General features: G+C 40.2%; 1 protein-coding gene across 2 annotated transcripts in view; it reads left to right on the top strand.

Annotated features, from left to right (window-relative positions):
* NOS2 (nitric oxide synthase 2) overlaps positions 1 to 24,193 on the top strand; it is a 39,455-nt gene that overhangs the window by 14,346 nt on the left and 916 nt on the right. The window contains exons 1-27 of one of the 2 annotated variants that reach the window (XM_075112967.1): positions 4,849 to 5,095; positions 5,196 to 5,283; positions 6,496 to 6,670; positions 7,674 to 7,770; positions 8,352 to 8,474; positions 8,565 to 8,713; positions 10,762 to 10,924; positions 11,375 to 11,466; positions 11,856 to 11,997; positions 12,363 to 12,502; positions 13,087 to 13,261; positions 14,286 to 14,387; positions 15,004 to 15,198; positions 15,635 to 15,717; positions 16,034 to 16,178; positions 16,431 to 16,535; positions 16,703 to 16,752; positions 16,848 to 17,022; positions 17,502 to 17,634; positions 18,043 to 18,121; positions 19,039 to 19,217; positions 19,864 to 20,027; positions 20,813 to 21,023; positions 21,357 to 21,444; positions 21,875 to 21,996; positions 22,610 to 22,758; positions 23,512 to 23,706. In XM_075112967.1, the coding sequence (XP_074969068.1) occupies positions 6,564 to 6,670; positions 7,674 to 7,770; positions 8,352 to 8,474; positions 8,565 to 8,713; positions 10,762 to 10,924; positions 11,375 to 11,466; positions 11,856 to 11,997; positions 12,363 to 12,502; positions 13,087 to 13,261; positions 14,286 to 14,387; positions 15,004 to 15,198; positions 15,635 to 15,717; positions 16,034 to 16,178; positions 16,431 to 16,535; positions 16,703 to 16,752; positions 16,848 to 17,022; positions 17,502 to 17,634; positions 18,043 to 18,121; positions 19,039 to 19,217; positions 19,864 to 20,027; positions 20,813 to 21,023; positions 21,357 to 21,444; positions 21,875 to 21,996; positions 22,610 to 22,758; positions 23,512 to 23,706 (3,363 nt within the window). In that variant the 5' untranslated portion in view covers positions 4,849 to 5,095; positions 5,196 to 5,283; positions 6,496 to 6,563. Of the gene's footprint in view, positions 1 to 4,848; positions 5,096 to 5,195; positions 5,284 to 6,495; positions 6,671 to 7,673; positions 7,771 to 8,351; positions 8,475 to 8,564; positions 8,714 to 10,761; positions 10,925 to 11,374; positions 11,467 to 11,855; positions 11,998 to 12,362; positions 12,503 to 13,086; positions 13,262 to 14,285; positions 14,388 to 15,003; positions 15,199 to 15,634; positions 15,718 to 16,033; positions 16,179 to 16,430; positions 16,536 to 16,702; positions 16,753 to 16,847; positions 17,023 to 17,501; positions 17,635 to 18,042; positions 18,122 to 19,038; positions 19,218 to 19,863; positions 20,028 to 20,812; positions 21,024 to 21,356; positions 21,445 to 21,874; positions 21,997 to 22,609; positions 22,759 to 23,511; positions 23,707 to 24,193 lie in introns of those variants that run through there. The other variant, XM_075112968.1, reaches the window with a different exon arrangement.

The raw sequence follows: 24,193 nt of genomic DNA, 5'->3' as shown, positions 1-24,193 counted from the left end.
TAAACATAGCAAACTGATAAAGTTGAAATCTTCCATATTTATAGAAATTATCAGTTTCATTTTTCATGTCTCCATGAGACATTTAAAGAAGTAGAGGGTGAGAAAGTGGAAAATTCTAGTCTATATTGTGTAATTCTCCAAGTGTGACATGGATATGCAGTTGTCACTGTTTCCATCTCCATCCTTTGGAACAGAACATTTTCACCATAATCCAGTCTGAAGAGCTTTCAGAACAAATGCCTCTGAAACACACCCACATGAGATTAGCAAGCACTGAAAAACCCAATGGAAGTGGGTCACCTGGAACCTTTAAAAAGTTCTTATCCTACAACTCCTGGATTCCTCACAACCCATGTATCACGTGGTTTCTCTTCCATTTCTGCTATATTTGGTATTTGGTGTAGGAATTTTGGCACTAAAAATATATTTTTTGCAGATAACATTTTTTGATAAGAAGTGCAAACTGAGACTTGTGGATGCTATCCCAGGGTGGTCTAGCACCGTCTATGACAAACCCTCACCATTGTCATTGTTTATGTATTTATATACCCTTGAGATGAAAAAGTACAGAGAGGCTTTCATGTGGCTCAGTACCCCATCGTACCAGGCGTTGGATACAGCACAAACAAAAAGACAACACTTGTCTTAAAATAACTTCTTGAGTACGTAACACACACTAAAGCATCGCCCAGGAAATCATTACTGTTCTACAGTTAAGTGAGAGCGAGCTGGAAGATGTGAATGAAGTCTCATAGCTAGTAGAGAAAATAGCCCTTCAGCCCAGAAAAGGAACAGAAAATAAATGAAGGTTCTTAATAGACTCAGTGAGTAATTTGTACCACAAAGTGGTCACGTGAAAGAAGTAGTGAGCGTTTCAGTAAAAAGCATGAGTCCATTTCCATGCTGTAAATGGTCTTTTTCAGATCTGACTCCATCTTGATTGATTTACTCTTTGATGTCTTAGAATCATAAAATCATTAACGTTGGAAAAGACCTCAGGATCATCAAGTCCAACTGTCACCCCAATGCTACCATGTCTCCTAAGCCATGTCCTGAAGTGCCACGTCTACACGTTTTCTGAACACCCCAGGAATGGTGACTCTACCACTTCTGGGCAGCCTGTTCCAGTGCCTGACCACTCTTGCAGTAAAGACATTTTTCCTAAAATCCAATCTAAACCTCCCTTGTTGCAACTTGAGGCCATTTCCTCTTGTCCTATCACTAGTTGCGTGGGAGAAGAGACTAACACTCACCTCACTACAACCTCCTTTCAGGTAGTTGTAGAGAGTGATAATGTCTCCCCTCAGCATCCCCTTCTCCAGGTTAAACCCCCCTCAGCTCCCTCAGCCGCTCCCCAGCACACTTGTTCTCCAGACCCTGCCCCAGCTCCATTGCCCTCCTCTGGACACGCTCCAGCACCTCAATGTCATTCTTGTCCTGAGGGGCCCAAAACTGAACGCAGGATTGGAGGTGCAGCCTCACCAGTGCTGAGCACAGGGGCACCATCCCTGCCCTGCTCCTGCTGGCCACACTATTGCTGATACAAGCCCAGGTGCTTGGGCCACCTTGGCCACCTGGGCACACTGTTGACTCATGCCCAGCCGGCTGTCACCCAGCACCCCCAAGGTCTTCTCCACTGGGCACTTTCCAGCACTCTTCCCCAAGCCTGTGGTGTTGCCTGGGGTTGTTGTGACCCAAGTGCAGGACCCAGCACTTGGCTTTGTTGAACCTCATGCAGTTGACCTTGGTCCATGGATCCAGCCTGTCCAGACCTCTCTGCAGAGGTTACTAGGCAGCTTTTTTGCTGTGAGTCCTGCCCATCATACTGACTTGTAATTGTTTTCTGGTGGTTCAAAAATATCTTAGTTACAGCTGATCTTCCTGGTGAGGCAGGGAGATGGTCCAGGTGCCATGTGGGGGAGGTCCTTTCCAATTCTTTTTTAAATTATTATGTCTTACTGGTACTTTAAGGACTAAATTTCCTGTTCAACCAGTGAAGTTTATCAAATGGGATAAAGCTGGAAGCAGGGAAAGGAAATGCATAAAGAATGGAGCCATCAGTTTGTAAATGCAAGTAGAGTATTTCGTCCTTATCACAGGAAGAGTGTGTGAAGTCTTAACAAATCTTCTAAGACGCTAAGTGTTTATAGGTGCCTGCAATGTTATGTTCTGAATTTGTAATGTATATGCAACATTTCTGAAAGATCATCATGCAGATGTCTCAAAAAATAGTTAGATTAGTTAGGAAAAGGGAATTAGAAAAAAATCAGTAGTAATTTATGAACAGTTGGGGCAATTGATCATTATCTCTTTAGGGTTACATGACGTTAGGAAAATCAGCCCTTGTTATCATCAACTTTGCCTCAGTGTAATAGTTATTTGAGGACTCGAGGTGTCCTGATCTCAGAGGATTACAAAAAACCAAACAGAGCTTGTCTTTTAAATGTTTTCAAGAATATAACTCTTGAGTTGATGCAGAATATTGCAGTCAACGAACGTGACTTGATTTGACTAAAATTGCAGAAAGCTTATTGTTGAGGCTACAGGCCATCACATTTTCAGGAATAAAACAAAATTTAACTCAAAATGACAACATGATCAGAATGCCACTGAATAGGTCAAACATTCTGCTGTGAAAGGGCACCTCTTTCATCAAAGTTAATGCAAGTAAAGCAACTAGTTCTTGCATTTTGATAAGGCAGAGGCAGAAGTGGCTGCACAAAAACAGGAAATGTGTGTGGAATTGGTTTTCTGAGGATGAAACTTCCCAAGCAGTGTAGAATATTTGTAAGAGGAGAGCACAGTGAGCTTGTTTGCTTAGCAATCTCAGATTCCACCTAAGAAATTAATGGTGCTCTCTTGTTCTTCTATGAGAGTTTTATTATCAATTTTGGTGAGTAAAAGGGCAGGTCCTGTTTGAAAAACTGGAGTGGTTAAACAGTTTCCTGAATGGCTGTACCTCAGCCAATCCTTTAAACAATTCCCATGAGGAAATAAGATGTTTACCTTCTTCTGGTCATTGCAAATCTGATTTTTCATGTCCAATCCCTACATAGCCTTTCCTTGATTTGACCAGTCTCCAAGCACAGGGGTATGAGGAAGCTGAATAATAAAAGCTTAGAAACCATTGGTCACAACTGAATTCACTTAAATTTTTCCTAAGGTATGTTCTTTTTTACAGTACTAGACATTAAGATTCCCCATGTTCTATGGAAAAAAGAGGTGAGATTTAATAAGAAAGGGAAGGATGCAAATAAAATTTTTAAACCCAGGCAAAACAGCAAATGCGAAGAGGAGTGTAACTTTCCTCTTTGAACTTCAAAGTTTCCTTTCAGTTTAAACACTTTGAGTGAGACCCTTGAGATACATAGAGCTGTATTCACACTCAAGCAATTGTAACTGTCTATATGGTTTGGGAAGAGCTGTCATGCATAAGAAACAAGGTAGAAATCTGTGGCGTGACATTGGGTGACACAGCTTACACATTATTTCTGCCCGTTGATTAGATGTCTGGAATATTTTAAACAAAGGTATGTCAAATGATAATTCCAGTGAGAGGAATTTAAAAAAAAAAAAATATATATATAAATCTGAGTGTGAACATTCATGAGCAGTGGGTGCAAAGAAGCATAAGCTTGATACAGTCAAGCAGATGAATGCTCAAACTACAGAAAACTCAGGTCTGTTTATCAAGAGATTCATCTCTAGCAACCCTGGATGGGATACATACAGGTATATTCATGCATGAACAGAGGTACACATAACTCGGTTTACCTCGAGGAGTGCTTTGCACAAGCACTAGAAACTAGAGACAGAAAAAAGAAAATGCCTTGCCCAAGCCTGTCCTGTAAAAATGTGACAGATAAAAAGAGAATACGTGTTTCCTTGTTTCCTCTTGCAGCCTTATGCCTTGTTTCAGTAGATCTTTAATTAGCAGCTGTAAATCTTTCTCTAGTTATCATTGTAATGATTTTGACCTTGCATTAGTCAGCAGATTTTAGACTTGTCTTTAATTTGAAAACAGTTCTAAACAGTTTTCTTAGAATAATCGTACGTAGTATCAGTGAACAAGTAACTCGGGACAAAATCCTTGAGAGTGCACTGGCATACCACAGCATTTCTGAGTCTGCAGTTGCCGAGCAGCACTTCATACCGTATGCCACCCTTGGCTCCAGCATTGCTTGTGGCTTTCAGACAGCAGATAGAAACCTGATTCTGTAACATGTCAATTCCACATGTTGTCTAAAATTGAAAATCAGCTTAATAATCCCATCTTCATCATCTAGCTGTCCTTCTGATATTCACCTATACAATGTGGTTTGAATGGTTCATACTTCAGGGAGTTGCAGTTTCCTTCCAGTTTTTCTAGTATGTTGGAAAAACACAAAGGGACAAACCTCACAGGCAGCGACAGATAGAAAAGGGAGCTCTGGAGAGGAAGAAATGCTACAAAAACTCTATTGAGAAAGATCCTTTAAAACCTCATAAAAAATGGGGAAGTAATATATTTCTTTTAAACTTAAAATACCTGTCCTTTGTTATAATCACCATTTAAAATGATTTACTGGTCCATACCCTAAAGCTCTATGGTTCTGTAAAATTTCTCCTGAAGTTGCTTACTCTCTTTCTACAGCTGCTAGTTTAATGTATAGGAGAACGACCATCCAGTGACAAAATCTAAGAGTTCTTTAAGGATTTTTTAATTTTATTTTAACATTGCCTGCAAGGTTGCAAAAACTGTTCAGTGTGATACACTGTCCTTATCACTGAGGTCATATAGAAATCAAGGTTGCAGCACACTGTGCAGGAAGGAGGGGATGCTCATAACATCAGGAACTAGTTGCTGCTCTCCCTCCCATCACGCATATTATGTAATAGTGCAGCAGCACATCAGCTACACGCCCTCCGGGTCTGACAGAAATGCGGGTCATTCTGGGATTCCCCTTTCGACCGCTATCTGTGTGTAACCTGGTTCTGGAGTATAAAATGCTTTTGCCTCACAGGAGGGATACAGAGCAGGAGAAATTAAGGAAAGAAACTTTGTCACAGAAGACTGTCTCCTAGTGGGTTTGGAAAAATCTCTCACGAGAGCAGGGTAAGACAGCACTGTGTCTAAGTGTTCAGTTTGTGATTCATGTACTGCGGCTCCAAGTGAAGTAATTATATGGCAAACTTTAGGGTTTTTTCTGTTTTAGGAGTAAAGTGTTGGAATCAGTCTCCTGCTCTGTTTCCAAGCTGTCCTGCTGCTCAGGAAACTTCACCCCCCTTTCTGCTGATTTAAAGGTTTGTGCGTGTAACAGGTAATACTGTAAATGTTACTTAAAGAACCTTGTTGTGGAGAACATGAAAAGCAAGCAAGGTCTTACTCTGAATACCAGTGAATGGAAAATGGGAGTCTTCTCTATTTTCTCTTCTTTCTTTTCCTTTTTTTTTCATCTTTTTTCGTTTCATTTTTTCTCTTTTTTCTTTTTTCTTTTTTCTTTTTTTCTTCTTTTGCTTTTTTTGTGTGTATTTTTTTTCTCTTTTTGGGGGGGTGGGGGTTTCTTTCTTTCACCCCTCCCTTCTCTCTCCCCCCCTTCCCCTTCCCTTCTCTCTTTTCCCTCTCTGTTATATGCAAACTGCAGCATTTTTTTATTGCAGAATAGTAATTTAGATTTGTTTGTATTTTGTAACTGTAGAGAAATTATTATTACACACTATTTCTTTTACTTGGAGTAACAGACAAGTTCTAACACCTTACAAGTTTCTGCAGATAGTTGAATGGATTTCTTTTCTTGTGTGATTTCTACAGCAGACAGCATCTTGGGGCCCCAGCAATATAAACTTTAACTTTTACTGAAAAAGCAATATAAATAACAAAATAATACATCATTTACATCAGCAATATGTGGCAATGTATATTTTCTTTATCTTTAATATTTTTGTAATGTCAGTTTTTGATTTCTGTTATGAACCAGATTCAAATGCTGAGGCTAATTATGCTTTACCTAGCAATTTACTAGTTTGCTCTTTTTCTTCTGTCACACCTCCCGTTGTGCAAAAATCCAATTTAGCATCAGAAATTAGCAGAAAATATGTTAAAATGAATAGCATTAAACTTTGTATGTTCTTATATAAATGCTATATGTTACATTCAAATATGTGCTATGTATATATATCTTACAAAATACAGAATTCAGAATCTCAGAATTCCATTCGTCTCTGGCAGATGAATACATTGCAAAATGTTTTGGTTAATTTACAGACCAATTCGAAATCACAGACCGATTGAAATACTCTTGAAGGTATTTTAGAGTAAGGCATGACTTCAGCATTACACCGTCAAAGAGAACTGTTAGTTTTAATATTACTATTCTAAGAGTCAAGCTGTTATCGTTTTTAAAAACAGGATGTTAATTAGATCAGAACAGTTAGTCTGGTGAGTTTCTGCAAAATTTTAAAGGGAGTTACCTTCTTAGTTAAAAACTGACCTTCGTGGTTTTTTTCCCTCCTCAGAGGTGTACCCACACACCCAAAACAAGATTTCAGCACTGTGAACTAGAATCATAAATAAAGCATACAAAATGATGTGCCCATGGCATTTTGTATTCAAACCTCGTGCTGCTAAGAGCCAGTTCTCTGAAGAGAAGGACATCAATAATAACGTGGAGAAAAATGGGAAGATCCATGGGTAAGAAGTTTGTCTTTTAGTGGTTTCATGGTTTCTCTTTCATTTGAAAAGGGAAGATATTAAGTGAAACCATCTTACTTTCTCTTTCATAGTTTGAAATTTATTTGCTGTGTTATAATGGTTTCATGTATGCCAGAACTTAGGAGGCACATGTATGCTATAAACATTAGCAAAGTGATTATTAATGCTGTAATTAAGTTGGTAAAGTAGTTCTGTGATACAATTCATACAAGATGCTGGGTAAGATAAATTGCACATGCATATTAAACTTCTCTGTTTTCAGGCTGTTATTGATTTCAGTTTTCTATTGCATATCACTTCTTTCTATACCCATTCCTTACCCTTTCCTGTCACTGCTTAAAGTAGTTTATATTCAAATGTGAAGATTCGTGAAGCTGCCTAGTGGAAGTGAGTGATCACATGCTCTGCTAGCTAAAACACATCATTGCCCTCTCCAAACTAAGGGGTTTCTTTGGAGTTTGTGGTCTGGATGCCTCCTGGATGTTTTTGAGCATCTTCTGAAACCTGATATCCAAATGAAAAAGTAGGAGTTCAGAAAGTAAGACAGTGCAGGGAAAAAATGGAAATTAATATAAAAGTATGTTATTTGCTCAGTGGGCTGGAGACTGGACCTAGATGAAATTTTCATGCATTTCCCTGAAGATTTCAACCTCTTTGTTTAATTCCTCGGAGTATTTTCTGGCCAGATCATAATCGTACAGATGTCCTTTGTTTAGCTTACAGCAATGATACTACTCAACCTGTACCATTCCAGGCCATATCTGTTGTTTTCCTTCCCACGTACTGATCTGAAAAGGGTGATTGTAGCTTTACTATTGACTTCTAGTCCACTCTGTCCCTCACGCTGCTGTGAATGGTTGATTGATTGACTCAGGACATCTTTCAGAGACAGCTCTGAGCATCTCCCTACTGATGCTGTGGGTAAAACTATCAAAAACTAAGCACATTGCATTATACTGAATTGTCTTTTTCTCTTTTAAAGCTTAGAAAATGATGATGCCAAATTATATGATCTGAGCAAGAAGCAGACAGAGATGCCGCCTATCATAACTTCAGCAAAGGCCAGCGATGGGAGAGAGGTCAGTTTCTCGTCTCATTGTTTGATATTAACAGCTCACACGGGTGGTGCTTACTGCTCACAACTTCTCAAAGTTCTTATGTGAGGACTAACTGGTTACATGAGGTTATGACTGCTGTGAGATCTTTGGGTGAAATATCCTTTCTGAACAAAAAGGAGCTTTGATAAGACTTAAGGAAAAGATGTGTCCCCCAGGGACTGAAGTGCCTGATTCCTTTATTCTCCTTTGAAAATGCAGCCTTTAGTAACAAATATGTCGTTTCTCTAAAATTGTCTGTTTTCCTGAGACTATGAATATTATATTAAGAGGCCTTATTGAAATCTAAAAGGTGTTTGCAGTGGCAGATATTGTTTGGCTATTAAAAAAATACTTTTCTTTTCCCATTCCATACCAAATTGCGGATTAGGTCAATGGTTTTATATTCAAATGAATAAACACACATGTCAGAGAGGATCACATTTATACCTAGTCTCTTGAATTTAATTTGTAGCATTTTAATGGTCAAATAAAATCAAAAGTGAGGCTTTAAGATATTTGATAGGTCTGAAGACAGTATGTGTTTTTTATCTTTTCTTGTCCAGAACCCTCCCCAAAATTATATCAAAGCTTCAAAGCAAATATCCAGATGTCCAATGCATGTAAAAGTGAGAAACTTGGAAAATGGATCCAGCTTACTGGACACACTACACCTGACAGCAAAGGAGGTAAGATATAGAAGCCTGAACAGTAATTTTTCATAACTTCAAAAAGATACAGAGTACAACATTGGTTTTTGACATTTCATTGTTTTTCAGGTTATCAACTGCCGGACCAAAGCCTGCCAGGGGGCACTCATGACCCCAAAGGGCCTGGTGAGAGGTACTAGAGATGGGCCAGTTCCACCAGCAGAGCTTTTACCTCAGGCAATAGACTTTATCAAACAGTACTACAATTCATTTAAAGAGTAAGCCAACTGCACTTTCATTTTTGGTATAAACGTCCTCTACCTACCTGTCTGTGTGAGACTATAGTGTTTGGTTTCTTTGCAGCTATCAGTAACTATCCCATTACATGGCATGCATTCAAAAAATAGATAAGGACTATTAGAAAAGGTAAATAAAACTATTACTGCACTTCATATCTATATCTGCCAATTCCACGTCTTGGGAATACAGAAATTAACTCTGTACAGTGCATTCCTCAACCCCATCCCTTCTGAGTGTGTTACATTATAGTACATTTATAATAAGCAGCGTGGATAGGACTCTTTTACAGAATCATAGAATCATAGAGTCATTTAGGTTGGAAAAGACCTTTAAGATCATTAAGAATGTTACCTTCCATTTTCCTAACATTCGACATTAAAGGGATTAGCTCCTACTCAGACCAGTCTTAGATGTGAATAATGCAGACGGTGCTTTCTGTTTCTCTGTGTTCTTTTGTTCTCTATTTTGACTCTCAAGGCTTTAGCCAAAGGTTGGAGTGCCAGTCTCTTGCTTCTCAACCTTGCTCTGTGCTATCATCAACATAAGCTTTACTGAGCTTGCTGAGGGGGATGCTCTAGCTTCAGAAAAGAGGTTTGTGTTTTTGCAAAAATGGACATGGTACAGAGACGACTTGTTGCAGGAAATGCTGGAATATCTGGTTGAGGTCCAAGGGTTTGCAGTGACGAAGAATTCACATGGCAAGCTTTCAAGTGACAATTCAATGTTTGGTCATGCCATTATAAAACATTATCAGACTTTCAAAGGGACTCAGCTACATAATGGCTACTTCTTCAGACACTTTGAACTCGTCTACAAAGCTTTCTTCCGTCTGAATCTTTCTGAAAGTCCCTGTCTTACACACAGGCTGTACTCACTTGCCAGCGTATTACATTTGCACATCATTGTGTTTCTGCTCATGGTTATTTGATCACAATGATTTACACTATCTTACATGCTTGCCCTTGATCTTTCATCTTGCTGAAAATGTGAAAACTCTCAGACAGTGCAGGCTATTTTCATTCTGCCTCTAAGCCAACAAAACAATTTTTGTCTGCTGTGATAAATATTTCCTGATGTTTTGACTTCATTCTCTGTTATCAAACTAAAGAATTTTAGAATTGGTTTCCCTGACAAAGGAATTGCTCAGCGCTTCCTTTTAGGAATGAAAGTCCTACTTTGCTCAGAAGAGCTGTGTCCCTGTGAAAATAATAGAATGCTGAGAGGACAGTCACTACAATCTTACTCTTGGGCTGAAGCTAGCCTGTTCTCTCCTTTTCACTTGCTTGTGATTTGACAGTTTTTTTCCAAACCAATCTAGAAAATCCAAATTTAAACTTACACAGAAAAGCTTGTGATGGCTACTTAAATTTCTAGTGTGTTAGTTTGTTCATTAGGCTAGTAAACTCTGTCATTTGAACTCTAATAAGGACAGTTCCTAAATTCTGAAGCCAGGATAAATTCTCCGCAGCAATCCTCAGTCAGAGTCCTATGTACTTAATTCATCCCTCTACCTAGAATACCCCCTGCTTTCTGATAAAAATCTCAGACCCTAGACTGCTGCAACAGATAACAGCTATGCCTTGGGGACAAAAGTGTGGTGCAATAGAGGGGAGGTGGGCAGGAGATGACGGTGACTTCTCACAGCCAAAGCACAGTGCAGTTGCTGATTTCATGAGGTGATGGATGTTTTAATAAAGGATAGAGTATTTTATGTTGACCTGTTTCACATCCAGAGAGCGTAGATTTGTAACAGGGACAGGTTTCTCAGTGTTTATCCAAACTTGCCGTATCTCAGCCTGCCTGGATGCTAATCCCCTCCCTGGAAATCTGCCTGCATCCTGGCGGATAAAAATCAGCGATGTAAGTAGAAGTCTTCTTGTGCAGAAGGATGCTCAAAAGCTTTATGGCTTCAGCAATGCCTGTGCTCTTCTTGACCCAGAACATAAGAAGAATGTCTGCAGTTTAAATCAGCTCTAAGTAATGAAAATCTGATTGCTTCTTTCCATGGCTGTTTCCTGTTCAAAAGGCCAAAAATAGAAGAACACCTGGACCGACTGGAAACAGTGACCAAGGAGATAGAAACAACAGGAACCTACCATTTGACAAAGGATGAACTGATCTTTGCCGCCAAACTAGCCTGGAGGAACGCGCCTAGGTGTATTGGGAGAATCCAGTGGTCCAATCTACAGGTAACCTATGAGCCTAGACCTTATGGGCCAAATAGTCATCTGCTGTAAATCAGAAGAATGTCCTTTACTTTGGTAAAATATGCCAGTTGCTTCAACTGAGGACTGCTCCCTCCTGTACATATGTACAGTTCATCAACATCTTTTTTTTTAGTTCTCTGCCTCATAGTTGAATGAAAACGTGTAGAGTGCCCACATAGGAACCAACTATGTCATGGAACCAGGTGCACGCCTTGGTCCTTGCAGGATTATTAAGTGTGAAAATGATGCATATAAGAACAATAAAAATGAACCTTTCCTTGTGGAGCTACAATTAAATTGAGAAATATTGATTTTTCATCTCAATTCTTTCCTTAATCTTTCCTTTCCTTAACTGCATAAGAATAATAATGAGCTTATATTACTGCTTCAAAATCAGGTTTTTTCTTTACATTTCTTTTGGAAAACATATAGGTGTTTGATGCACGTGATTGTAAAACAGCGAAGGAAATGTTTGAGCATATCTGTCGCCATATTCAGTATGCCACCAACAATGGAAATATAAGGTAGGTCTCTTTCATTTTAAACAACAAAGATCACATCCAGATCTGGATTCAAAACTATACATAAGACCTGAAATAGTCAATCTGAATATTTTGACAACTTGTCTCTGCTTGCAATTTTCCTGGTACTTATGTGTTCCTCTCATGTGTACCATCAACCGTTTTGAAATTTTGTAATTTTCATTGCTGATGTTGCAAAATCTTTTGAAATTCCTGGGGAAAGAGATGATTTGAAGATTCAGGGAGGTGGGTAGAGAGGATGAATGATTTTATTTCTACTTATGTTTATTTTTGAAATATAATTGCTGTTGGTAACAATTTATGTCTTAATAATTAGAATGTGTTTGATGTGCTGCTGTGGTATAACGGGATTTGATTGTCTCTCTGGGCAGATCAGCCATCACTGTCTTCCCCCAGAGGACTGATGGGAAACACGATTTCCGTGTCTGGAACAGCCAGCTCATCCGATATGCTGGATATCAGATGCCAGATGGGTCTATTATAGGAGACCCTGCCAGTCTGGAGTTCACACAGGTACAGTTCCAAATACAGAATCATAACTGCTTTCCATCTTATTTAACCCATCGGTCTTTTTAATTTTTCTTGTATGATTATGCAGAGTGGGAGGGAAGTGTGGTGCTAAGGAGTGAATGGGATGTTCTGCCCCACGGGTTCTAGGTGCAGGCCGGATAATTTCATACAATCGTGATATAAAAATACACCCCTCCATCTCCACTTAAGCCAGGGACACAATCAGTACTTGAACTTGTCTCAACATTGTTTGGATAAGATAACTTTTATCAGTTAGAATGTGCCTCAGCAGGTTTTAGAGCATTAACATTCTTTTGTCTTCAAATGTGGGGGGGAACCTACAAAACCCAAATGTACTTTATTTATAGTTGTGCATCGAGCTTGGGTGGAAGCCGAAATATGGCCGCTTTGATGTAGTTCCACTTGTTCTCCAAGCAAACGGCCAAGACCCAGAAATATTTGAAATCCCGCCAGAAATTATCCTTGAAGTGCCAATGGAGCATCCAAAGTAAGCACACAAGATTTAGATAATTGCATTTTTGTCTCTGCCTCACCTTGGCAGGTTATTAGCCTGTGCCTGCAGCAGTCATTTTATGATTTCTTTGTTAGGATGAAATTACGGTAAATTGTCCTGAAAGATAAAATGCCTGTTAGAACAATGCTATGAGATTTAAATCAAGGAAGCCTATAGCAGTTTCATTGGAAATCTTTTTTTTCCCAATCTACTTTTCAATCATATTCAGAATTCAATAAATCATAATTTCTTATGCCGGTGTAATACACATGTACATGTACATGTACACATGTACAGCTGCACTCATAACAAAATGTTTGTTGCCTTTCTCTCGTTTTTGTCTTCACGTTTGCATTGAAAGTGGCCTGCAGATTGCAGAACTCTCTAATACTGCTCTGCAGTTTCTTTAGCTGGCAACTCCCAGTTACCACATGGTAAACAAAATCTGCAAGCAAAATGTGCTTTTGCAGACTGTGCTTCATGGCTCATTCCTCCTAGAGGTAGTAGTCTTTCTTTTCTGATTATCGCCTAAAGGAGGAAGACACATAAAGTAATAAATCAAAATGCTTTTTTAACAGGTATGAATGGTTTAAGGAGTTAGACCTGAAGTGGTATGCGCTGCCTGCTGTTGCCAACATGCTTCTTGAGGTGGGAGGCCTAGAATTTACTGGTTGTCCTTTCAATGGCTGGTACATGGGGACAGAGATAGGAGTGCGAGACCTCTGTGATGTTCAGCGATACAACATCCTGAAGGTAATCTTCTGAAGTAGAAGTTTGTTGATTCACGAAGGGAATGAACGTGGTGGGTGGAATGCTTTTGAAAAAGAGAGGCTAACAGTCTTTGCTGGGATGAGCTTGTGTTTACATCATGCTAACACTGCAGTGCTAATCTGACACAATATCCTGACTATCGTGGAACATCTTGAATTCCTGCCAAGATTATGACTGCCAGATTGTATGACTGTGTTTACAGTGTTCTGACAGTATCTGTTCCAAATACCTGGCTGGAATGGTGAAATTGCAATGGTAAAAAAAAATACAGAAAATGCTGTCCACAGGGAATTCTTCCCCAATTTTACCCTGAGTCCTGCTGATACAGAGACTTTTGGTCTCTGTACACTTTCATTAGTGCCCAATGAGAGGACATGGGGCAATGATCACAAGCTGGAACACAGGAAGTTCCACCTCAATATGAGAAAAAACCCCTTTGCTGTGCGGGTGCCAGAGCAGGGGCACAGGCTGCCCAGAGAGGCTGTGGAGTCCCTTCCCTGGACACATTCACACCCTGCCTGGACGCGGTCCTGTGCCCCTGCTCTGGGTGTGCCTGCTCCAGCAGGGGATGGGACAGGATGATCTCCAGAGGTCCCTTCCAACCCCCGCCATTCTATGATTTCTCAGAGGTATATTTATGTCAGTTCCAGTCTGATGTTGATGAGACAGTGGTTGTTAGCTGCAGGTCTCGGGCACCTCATCAGTACAAACTAATAATGTTGAGTTATAATAAGATACTGCCACTTTTTAAACCATTTAGACCAGAGGAGGACCACTCCCTGCTTCACCAAACTGGAATAGCCTCAAGAACCAGAACTCTGTAATTTAAGTTTACCTCTAATCTCAAATGTTTCTGCTGCCATCACTTTCCCAAGCACAAGATTGACTCTTCCCCCTTCTGCAATACTTTTTGCTGCATATTAATGTGATGAGATGGAGAAATCATGATGCTGAAGTCCCATGTAGTAAGTTGCTTTTCCCTTTTCTCTCTCTCTTTTACATGCAGGAGGTAGGAAGAAGAATGGGACTGGAAACAAACAACCTTTCATCATTATGGAAAGACCGAGCTGTTGTAGAGATAAATGTGGCTGTGCTTTATAGCTTCCACGTAAGTCAACACGACTGGTATCTGGAGTGACACTGAATATTGTGTGTCCCTTTTTCCTTTCACTTATAACAGATTTATACAAATACAGTGCCGGTGGACCAATGCTCAATAGAGGTTATCAATGTAATTCCAATAGAGTTATTCTTGATTTACACCTGGGGAGGAGCCCACATTTCCTGTTCTTGCCAGAAAAAGATCTTGGGAGAAGGGAGAGAAAAAGAAAAGGAAGTTAAAGGCGAGATTGTTCATCTTTTTCATACATTTGTCTAAGTGTCACAATCTATGTAAAGCCATTGCATTAATAGATTTTATTTACAATTACAGTTCATTTAACATATCATAACAATATGAAAGATGGGTAAAAATGAATCGGGGGCTTTTCAGCATGCACCCCCAGTGCTGGGGAAAAAAAATGCTGATGCTACAAAAGAACAAAAAGAATCCTCAATCAAAGGTCCATTTCAATCTGTATCTAAATAGTAGTTGCTGACGGTATATATTTGCTGGCATTGTATAAACTCCTTGAAATATTAACCAAAGCAAAAAGATTACTTTATCAGGAAGGAAAGTGGAATGGGCTTTTTAATGTATGTCTGTCTTTTTGCATTTATTCTAGAAACAAAATGTGACTATCATGGATCACCACTCAGCTGCTGAGTCCTTCATGAAGTACATGCAGAATGAGTACCGTGTGCGAGGAGGCTGCCCAGCTGACTGGGTGTGGATTGTACCTCCTATGTCAGGGAGCATAACTCCTGTGTTCCACCAGGAGATGTTGAACTATGTCCTCACTCCATTCTATTACTACCAGGTACACGTTATAAAAAGAAAATATATGATTCTAATAGACAACTTCAGTAGCGCAGATGATTATATGGGACCTGAAGAAGTCTGAATAGCAATAATGAATAATGGGTAGTGAAAGTTCACCAGAGAGATTAATAAACAGCAGGCAGTATCTATTATACTGCGGAAGGTTATGTTAGTTCTGTTGAATTCTCAAGCTGTAACATTCAAGGTCAGGCTGGATGGGGCTCTGAGCAGCCTGACCTAGCTGAAGATCTCCTTGCTCACTGCAGGGGGGTTGGACTAGGTGACCTCTAAAGGTCCCTTCCAACCCAAACCATTCTATGATTCTATGATTGTATATACAGATTCTAGTCAATCTGGCTCTTTCAGAGATACACAAATTGTGCGTTTACTATTTTACATTTCTTACCTGAAGCTTAACTTTTTTTTTTTAAAAGGTGGATGCATGGAAAACACATGTCTGGCATGATGAGACCCGGAGGCCAAGAAAAAATGAAATAAAGTTTAGTGTGTTGGCAAAGTAAGTTGTTCAAATAAAATTATTCATGTTTTTGTCTAACTATTCTAGTCTTGTGATGTTTCTGTTCCACTTTTTTAAAAAAATAATTATTAGAGTAGATACCACTTGAATTGTTTGAATCATAGACTTACATATCCACAGTTAGGTGATACTCATATCTAAGATTCTTATTCAGGGCTATCTATAGTGTATTGTTTCTGAACAATCTTCCAAGGAAAAGCCATGCTCAAATCAGTCTTTCCTAGCTTGTCTGTGAATGAATCTAAATTACTGTGTAGGTATATTAAAAATTATATGTGATAATTTTTTTTCTCAGGGCTGTACTCTTTGCATCTTCACTCATGCGACAAACAATGGCAACCAGGTCCAAGGTCACTGTAATCTATGCAACAGAGACTGGGAAATCTGAAACACTAGCCAACAATCTCTGCAGCTTGTTCAACTGTGCCTTCAACACTAAGGTAAGAGAACATAAATCATCAACGCTAAATGGAGAGAAAGAAGTTTGGCTAGTTTTATCAGCTTCTGCAAGCTTTTTCATTGTCCTAAACCTATGTTTTGAAGGTGCGGTAAATACAAGTTGGACTAGAACTTTGATTTTGTATGGTATAATGCTTTGTAAATTTGGTGAACAGTCATCTGACTATCACAGAGATATCTGATGCTAGTTCTTATGTCTGCCAGCAATTTCTCATGAGCTTCACATCTTCCAGGTTCTGTGCATGGATGAATACAACATCTGTGACCTGGAAAAAGAAACACTTCTTCTGGTGGTTACTAGCACCTTCGGAAATGGAGATTCTCCAAATAATGGAAAGGTACTATTCACCTCAGAAGTATATATGAGGCTTAACTCAAAGACTGAGACCAAAGACAACCCTTTCATTTGTCCCATGTACTTGAGTAAGATATGCTTCAGGGTCTCACTTCTGTTTTTAATCAGAGTATTTTTCTAACCTTAAGTATTGTATGAATTTTTATACAGACCTTGAAGAACTCCTTGCTCACCCTGAAATTGCTGGGAAGAAAAATCAGGTAAAAATACTTTTTAATTTGGTTTGCATGTGATTGAGTCCTTTTGCATTTCATTTAGCATAAAATAGTGATCTTATTTTTATCTTCTTCTGCAGATACGCGGTGTTTGGTTTGGGGTCCAGCATGTATCCAGAGTTCTGTGCCTTTGCTCATACCATTGACCAAAAACTGGCCCAGCTAGGGGCTTCTCAGCTCACTCCAGTAGGTGAAGGAGATGAACTCAATGGGCAAGAAGAAGCCTTTCGCACATGGGCTGTCAGTGCATTCAAGGTGACTATATAAATAATTAGCTCATCTTTTAGTTCGTTCATTCATTCGTTTTACTTCAGTATACACTAGTATCGCATAAAAATGGGGGAAAACGAAGGAAAGTACACATCTGGATTTATATCTGAATGTTGAACTCCCCTCTTTTCTACTGCTGGCCTAAATTGAAGAGGGAACTGAGCCCCTTTTCTATTATTTTTTAATATTCACATAAAGTTCCATGAAACCTTTTGGATAGTGGGGTGCTCAGTATGAACAAGGGTGGTAGCATCAGACAGAATTTTTCGAAATAGAGCTTTTTTAGCTGGACTGGTATAGAAGCAGAACCTTACTGAACTCAATGAACCCCTGTAACATCACTGAACCCAACAGAATCAATAAACAATAGCAATCCATGAAATTCTTATGTCCCCATTAGGATTATGAGAGCACTAAGAATACTTTTTTACCATGAATAGCCTTATTTTTTTCTTTTTTTCTAGACTGCCTGTGACATTTTTAACATCCGTGGGAAAAACAGTATTCAGTTGCCCGAGATATATACCTCTAATGAAAGCTGGGACCCTAAGAATTACAGGATAGTGCATGACTCTCAAACCATGGACTTGGCTAAAGGTATTACCTCCCACCTTCCACTTCCTCTGTCCATTTTGCTTCAGATAGGTCTGAACTGTAAAGGTTTTCTATAAGTAATATTGGTCCTGCAGGATGATAAAATTCATATAGTAAAGTACAGTGATCAGAAAAAAAAACATTGGCTCACATTGCATGAATTATTATCTTTCCAGCACAATAACATCAGAACATGAGAACTAGCACATATTTAGACAACCCCAGAAGAACAGAAGCTGAGATGAACTACTTTTAGTCAGAGGAGGCATGCATATAGGACACAAAACTGACTAAAAGTATATCGCATTCTAGGGCAAGCATGCTTCGGTTCTTTTCTGCATATTATTTGAAGACATTTTAAACAAACCTAATCACAAAAATGCCATGAGTCATGTCCTCTTTTTTCAACAGCTCTTGCAAACATTCATGCCAAGAATATAATTCCCATGAAGCTGACATTCAGACAGAATCTTCAAAGTTTAAAATCCAGGTATGATACCTCACTCTCTTGAATATTGCAATACTACGTTTTACTAATATCTTAATCCTGAAATGCCTGGTTATAAACACCTCCTCCCTGCAGTTATTAAGAACTATATGTGAATTTTGTACCTTCATTAGCAGAAGTAAATCACCCACAAGATTACATACTACAATACAATACCACATACAGTCTTATCTCTGATTTAGACAGGAGCAACTTCCCAGTAGAATCTCTGGTATGCAGGAAACTAAATAACTCCGTGGTATGGCACTTTGACACCTACTAAATGCAGAAGGTCAGGTTCATGTTCCCTCTCCCTTGCTGGGTATGCTACATGCCAGCTAAATGTTTACTTCTTTTAGGGGGAAAATTGCCCCTTAGCAGAAACAAAGAAAAAAAAGGGAAAAGGTATAGTGCAAGAAACCGCTGTATTCAGTTGCACTGCAAAGCAAGCTGAGACAAGACAATACACAGAGAAATACAAAAGGGTAATCAGTGCTAACATCTGTCTTAGAAATAGCATCCGTGAATGCCACTTCAACATCCCCTGGTAGGCCTCTCTCATCCCTGTTCTAAATACAGTCATCTTATGGGAAGTCCTCTGAGCTGGTTTAAGATGTGAGCTATTCAGTCTTCACAGAGCTGCACTTCCTTTCATTGGCTGATTGCAGGCATATTTATTATATCCTGGACAGATCAGGCAGCACTTCAGTATCTTGTTTGTTTTGATACAAGTACTTCACATATCTGGCTATTATCTGTTTAAGCCTCCACAAAGTACTATGCTGATCTGATAATTTGGTTATGAACACAAGTAAGCCTTTGCCAACTGTCACTTCAGATTTATGCCTTTTCTGTGCAATTCAAGGGAAATCCTGTCGACGTAACCAAGGTCTGTCTGATCTCTTTTTTTCTATATCTAGTCGTGTTACCATTCTAGTTAAGCTTTCCTGTGAGACTAATCAGGAAGTGCGCTACCTGCCTGGGGAACATATCGGGATTTTCCCAGGCAACCAGCCAGAATTAGTCCATGGCCTCATTGCACGTGTGAAAGATGCTCCTCCAGCTGATCAGACTATCAGACTTGAAACCCGCACTGATGGTAAGTTGGTTCTCTTTAGACAGAGTAACAGAGGTGTTTGACAGATTTCTCTAAAACTCCTGAGAATTTTTATAGACTGAATTTGATTCTATTTTCCTTTTCTTAAGTTTCAGTAGGTTTTTGCTAGTACTTTTAGTTATTCTTATAATTATCGATTCTGATTTTGCATACTCTGGCAGTCCATGGTATCTTCACTAGTGTGTGTTTGTTTTAGTTATCCTACGTTGACACTGTTTGTAATTCAGTTGCTAAATTGGCCCTGGACCGCAATTAAATTAATCAACAGAATATGTTGCTACGTATCAGAGTCCTAAAATAGATGTACATGTCATAACGGTCTTTTCCATCTAAGTAGGAACAGTCTGCTAAATCAGAGGATTGTGACACACAGAAAGATTATTTCCTCAGGCGAAAGGCTTTGCATTTTAAGTGGTGTTTTGTTATCATGCAATTCTCTGCATCAGATCCTCCCCTTACAAAAAGTTTGAACCCTCACATTAACGCCTTTTCAGAAGGGCCCTGTGGTCTAGACCTGCTGCAACCTAGTCTGAAGTCGTATTTTGAAGGACACTGAGTTTTGCAAAGCTCTACAGCTGTCAAATGCCATGGGAATTGCCAAGTGTTCTTCTATTTCCCTCATTTCCAGGTGGCTACTGGACAAGTGACAAAAAGATTCCAGCCTGCACACTCCCAGAGGCTTTGACATACTTGCTTGATATCACTACTCCACCCTCCCAACAACTGCTAAAAAAACTCTCCCAGCTGGTAACAGCGGAAGGGGACAAACAGAGACTGGAAGTTTTATGTCAGGTCAGTGTAAGGGCTAGGTTTATGTTAGAAGTGCTGTATACTGGGCCACCTGATGCCCTTTTACTGTGTAGCTGAAGCTTAAGAAATTTTTGTAGTGTTGGTGCTTGATTTTTACCCCTCTGCTACATGTTCTGTGTGCTTGTAAAACCAACCACAGTGAGAGAAAGGGTGGTCTTGTGGCTCAGCTTGGGAATCGACCTTTCTTCAGATCTGATGTTTCCTGTGTGGTTCTGGGTGGGTCATTTTGCCTGCCTGTTTCTCTTACCCGCCTCATGGTGGTTTCTGATGGTACACCATTAAAAGACCTTACAGTTTTCAGGTGGAGGGCTGGAGGGGAGCTGGTAGATATTTTTGATACCGTGAGAGTAAGAGGGATGTCACTTTAAGTAACCAATGACTCAGAGGTGTGGTAAGTGCTTGCTTCTCCTGCTGGGTTCAGCAAGGCTCAGTAGGTATCAGGGCCTGGGCCCATACAGTTTTGTGGCTGTCCCACAGCAGGGGGCTGAGAAACAGATTCTGCTTCAGTTACTACATCCTCACCGAGAGAGCCAGTATCTGAGAAAATTATAGTGGGTGTTCTGTACTTCTGTTTTGAAAAATTAAACGATTTCTTAGGAACCCCAGTACTGATCTAGGCCAAGTTTTGAGAATTCCCAGTTCATTTGCCTGCATATTTAATGGAATATAAAGCAGGAATCTTATTTATGAGTGACACTTCAAATATCCCTGCTCTCCTGAACTCAGCATGACCTGGTAACATTGTGATGGTGGCCTTTGCCTTATAGAGCACAGAAGAATACAATAAATGGAAGTTTTACAACAGCCCGAACATCCTGGAGGTCCTGGAAGAGTTTCCTTCTGCTGAGGTCTCAACAGCTTTCTTACTGACTCAGCTGCCATTTCTGAAACCCCGCTACTATTCTGTCAGTTCCTCCTGTGACATGACACCCAGAGAGATTCATCTGACAGTTGCAGTTGTAAACTACAGGACAAGAGGTAATCAATTGTTCTTTTCATTTGTCTCTTAATTAAATGACTTTTAGGCTGCATTGTGGTTCAGAAAAAAACCTGTGTCTGCCTCTTGCCATGAAGCGTGTCTTTAACAAGTTTGTATTGTGATACACGCAGGATAATATACTGCAGTGCAGATGTTCATACTGTGTCAGGATTTGCTGAAATCCTGCATCATCATCAGGGTATCCTTGTTTTACAAATCATTACTAGATATATGCTTATTTAAAAACCATAATTTAAAATATAAATTGTGCTTTTTTAAAAACCTGAGAGCTTGTGAATACTGACAGAGGTATTTTCCTTTGCTCCGATCAGATGGACAAGGGCCTTTGCACCATGGAGTTTGCAGCACATGGCTGAATACAATAGCTCTGAATGAAATAGTCCCATGCTTTATACGCAGGTGAGTGTATGACAGAGAAAAAAGGAAAAAGAAAATAAACCCAAACAGCAGTTCTTAGTTCAGCTTCTTCAGTGGTTTTTTCATTGTTTGCATATGATTTTCAAGTGACTGGTGAGCGCAAGTTAGAATATCTGAGTTTGAGGAGAGGGAACTCCCTGTCTTCCAGAGATGAGACCTGTTACCATGTCCTATGTTGACTAAAATCATAAATCATTAGAAGTTCTGAAAGAATTCTATTCAAATGGCAGCACCTGCACTGTCAGCCTATTCGCTGTAGAGCAGGTAAAGCTAAGGAAACAAGCAACCGTCACCAAGTTAAGCCCCATTACTGTTTTCAAATTGGTATCTTAAGCTGTGCTATTCAAAATCATTCAGGAAACTGACACTGAGGAGTCAGTCATAAACTAATTAACATTTTTTTGCATTTTAGTGCTAATGAATTCCAGCTCCCAGAGGAGCCAACCAAGCCGTGCATTCTGATCGGCCCAGGGACAGGAATTGCTCCCTTCAGAAGTTTCTGGCAGCAGCGTCTCTATGACTTGGAAGAGAAAGGTACTTATGGGCATTGCCACAAGGGGGAGGCCATAACTCATACAGCAGCAGAAGACATCCCTAGTCCTCCAAACAAAATCTCTGCAGATGGAGACACCCAGAAGCATTAGCCAAGTAAACCCCGTAGAGATTTGTAATCCTGAGAATGACTGAACGCTGCACTGAAACAGCTAATCCATCCCACTTGAGACCATTCTGGTGGTCTTGAGGTATTTGGTCACTTGGAGGGAGCAGCCTATGTCTCCTTGGAAGCACTGTATGTTCATTGACTGCCCCAGGAGCTCACACAGGGGCCACAGTCTGGAGAGGAAACGCCTCTGCCTGCCGGTGTTAGCCCATTTGGGGAACCTGCTCCAACAGGTGATTCCACATAGTTCTCCACGGGCTTGGGCAGGTTCAAACCTACTGCAAGACCCTAAAATCACCAGCTGTCACACACAGACACACGCGCTGTCCTTCTCAGGTGTTCAGTGAGAAAGGCTAATTAGAAAGTAGCTGTACAGAGCGCTGTACACAGCAGTTACTGTGACAAAGGGGCCCTCTATGGGGAATAGGCGTAAGAGATAATAGGCCTTACCAGGAAAGATGACCAACTTTCCGATGTTGGTTTCAGGGATCAAAGGTGGTGACATGACATTATTGTTTGGCTGCCGGCAACCAGACATGGATCACATCTACAAAGAAGAAACTGAGGAAATGAAGAGGAAGGGTGTCCTGACAGACATCTACACAGCTTACTCCAGACAACCTGGCCAAGCAAAAGTAAGGCCGGTTCCTTTGTTCTTTGAGGGTTGGCTCCTTTCAGAACGGTCCCTGAAGTTCAGATTCGGGCCCTGTTTAACAATGTTCTTTAAAAAAAGTTAGCATTTTGTTTCAGTGTATTGTGAACAAGTGAGAAAAGACCCCGCTCCTTCAAAATAAAGGAGAATCTCACCAGAACTTCAGTATGAGCGAACTATATAAATATAAAACCCTCACTGCCATATAGAGAGGCGTAACAGACAAATAATCAAAACTTTAAGTGCAAACAGCCTTTGAAACTAGAAGCTGGAACATTTTCAGAAACGTTAAATTTTGCAGGATTTGATTGGCCCATGGGTGAGAGATGAGCTGGCTCTGGCCATTTGTCAGCATTTCAATGACACAGTGACCCTGGAAATTAATTTTGCTTACATGAAATCTTGACTGGAGAAAACAGCAGCACTTACGCTATCTTCTTTTTAGCTATGCTACTCTCCTGGCAAGTTAGGAGACTTTGGCAGTTGTAACTGGCTCTAAAAGAGAAGAGCCTTAGTCTGCTCTAGTTTAATCAGGAGACAGGTCTAGCCTCCAAAGCTGGGGCTTGTAAAGACAGCACAAAGACATTTTTCTTCTCCTTTGCAGTGGTGCAACGCACAGAAGGAATAGACAGGGCATTTAGAACCTTACTACATAGAGCCACGCTGAATTTAGAAAAGCCAATAGCCAAAGTAGCATTTAAGAAACCTGTCTAATGATTCTTTTTCTGTTTCTAAGGTCTACGTTCAAGATATTCTTCAAAGCATGTTGGACACCAAAGTGTGCAACCTCTTGCATAAGGAGGAAGGGCACCTCTATGTCTGCGGAGATGTACGCATGGCCAAGGATGTTGCTCAGACTTTGAAAGGGATGCTTGCAAAAAAACTGAACCTCAATGAGCAGCAGGCAGAGGAGTATTTCTTCCAGCTCAAGGTATGCTGTGATATGCAAGGCATTCTGTCCAGTCAGACAGTGTTCCAGGAGGGGTTACAGAAGTCTTGAAAGCCGCACTCAAGATCTTGCGGGCTGCTGTGAACTTCTCTTCAGCACAATGCATGAGGGAAAAAGCTTTAAGTGATCAGCTTAGTGCACCCACCGTGATTTAAAACACATAGTTTCTGTTTGGTTGGGGTGTAAGACCGACACATCAGGTTCTTCTCTTACATCTACCATTTTCCCCAATGTCTCCCTTTGGTCCTGGACATCAGCTTTGCAGTGTGTCTGGAACATCAAGAGTTTGAGACTTTGTTGTGCCAATGGAGGAAAGTGGGTTTAGGAAGTTAGTGGGCCCGTCACTGCGAACACGGTGCCTGGCTCTGCTGGCTTTTTAGGACCCCTTTGTTACCAGATCTCGTCCTGGAGCACGTGTGTCTGGGATTCAGACAGGTTCCTTTTTTTGACAGTAACACAAGCCCACTAT

This window comes from Phalacrocorax aristotelis, chromosome 18, assembly GCF_949628215.1.
Source record: "Phalacrocorax aristotelis chromosome 18, bGulAri2.1, whole genome shotgun sequence".
Classification (NCBI taxonomy): domain Eukaryota; kingdom Metazoa; phylum Chordata; class Aves; order Suliformes; family Phalacrocoracidae; genus Phalacrocorax; species Phalacrocorax aristotelis.
Note: the sequence above shows the minus strand (reverse complement) of the source record. Positions and strands in the feature narration are given on the sequence as shown.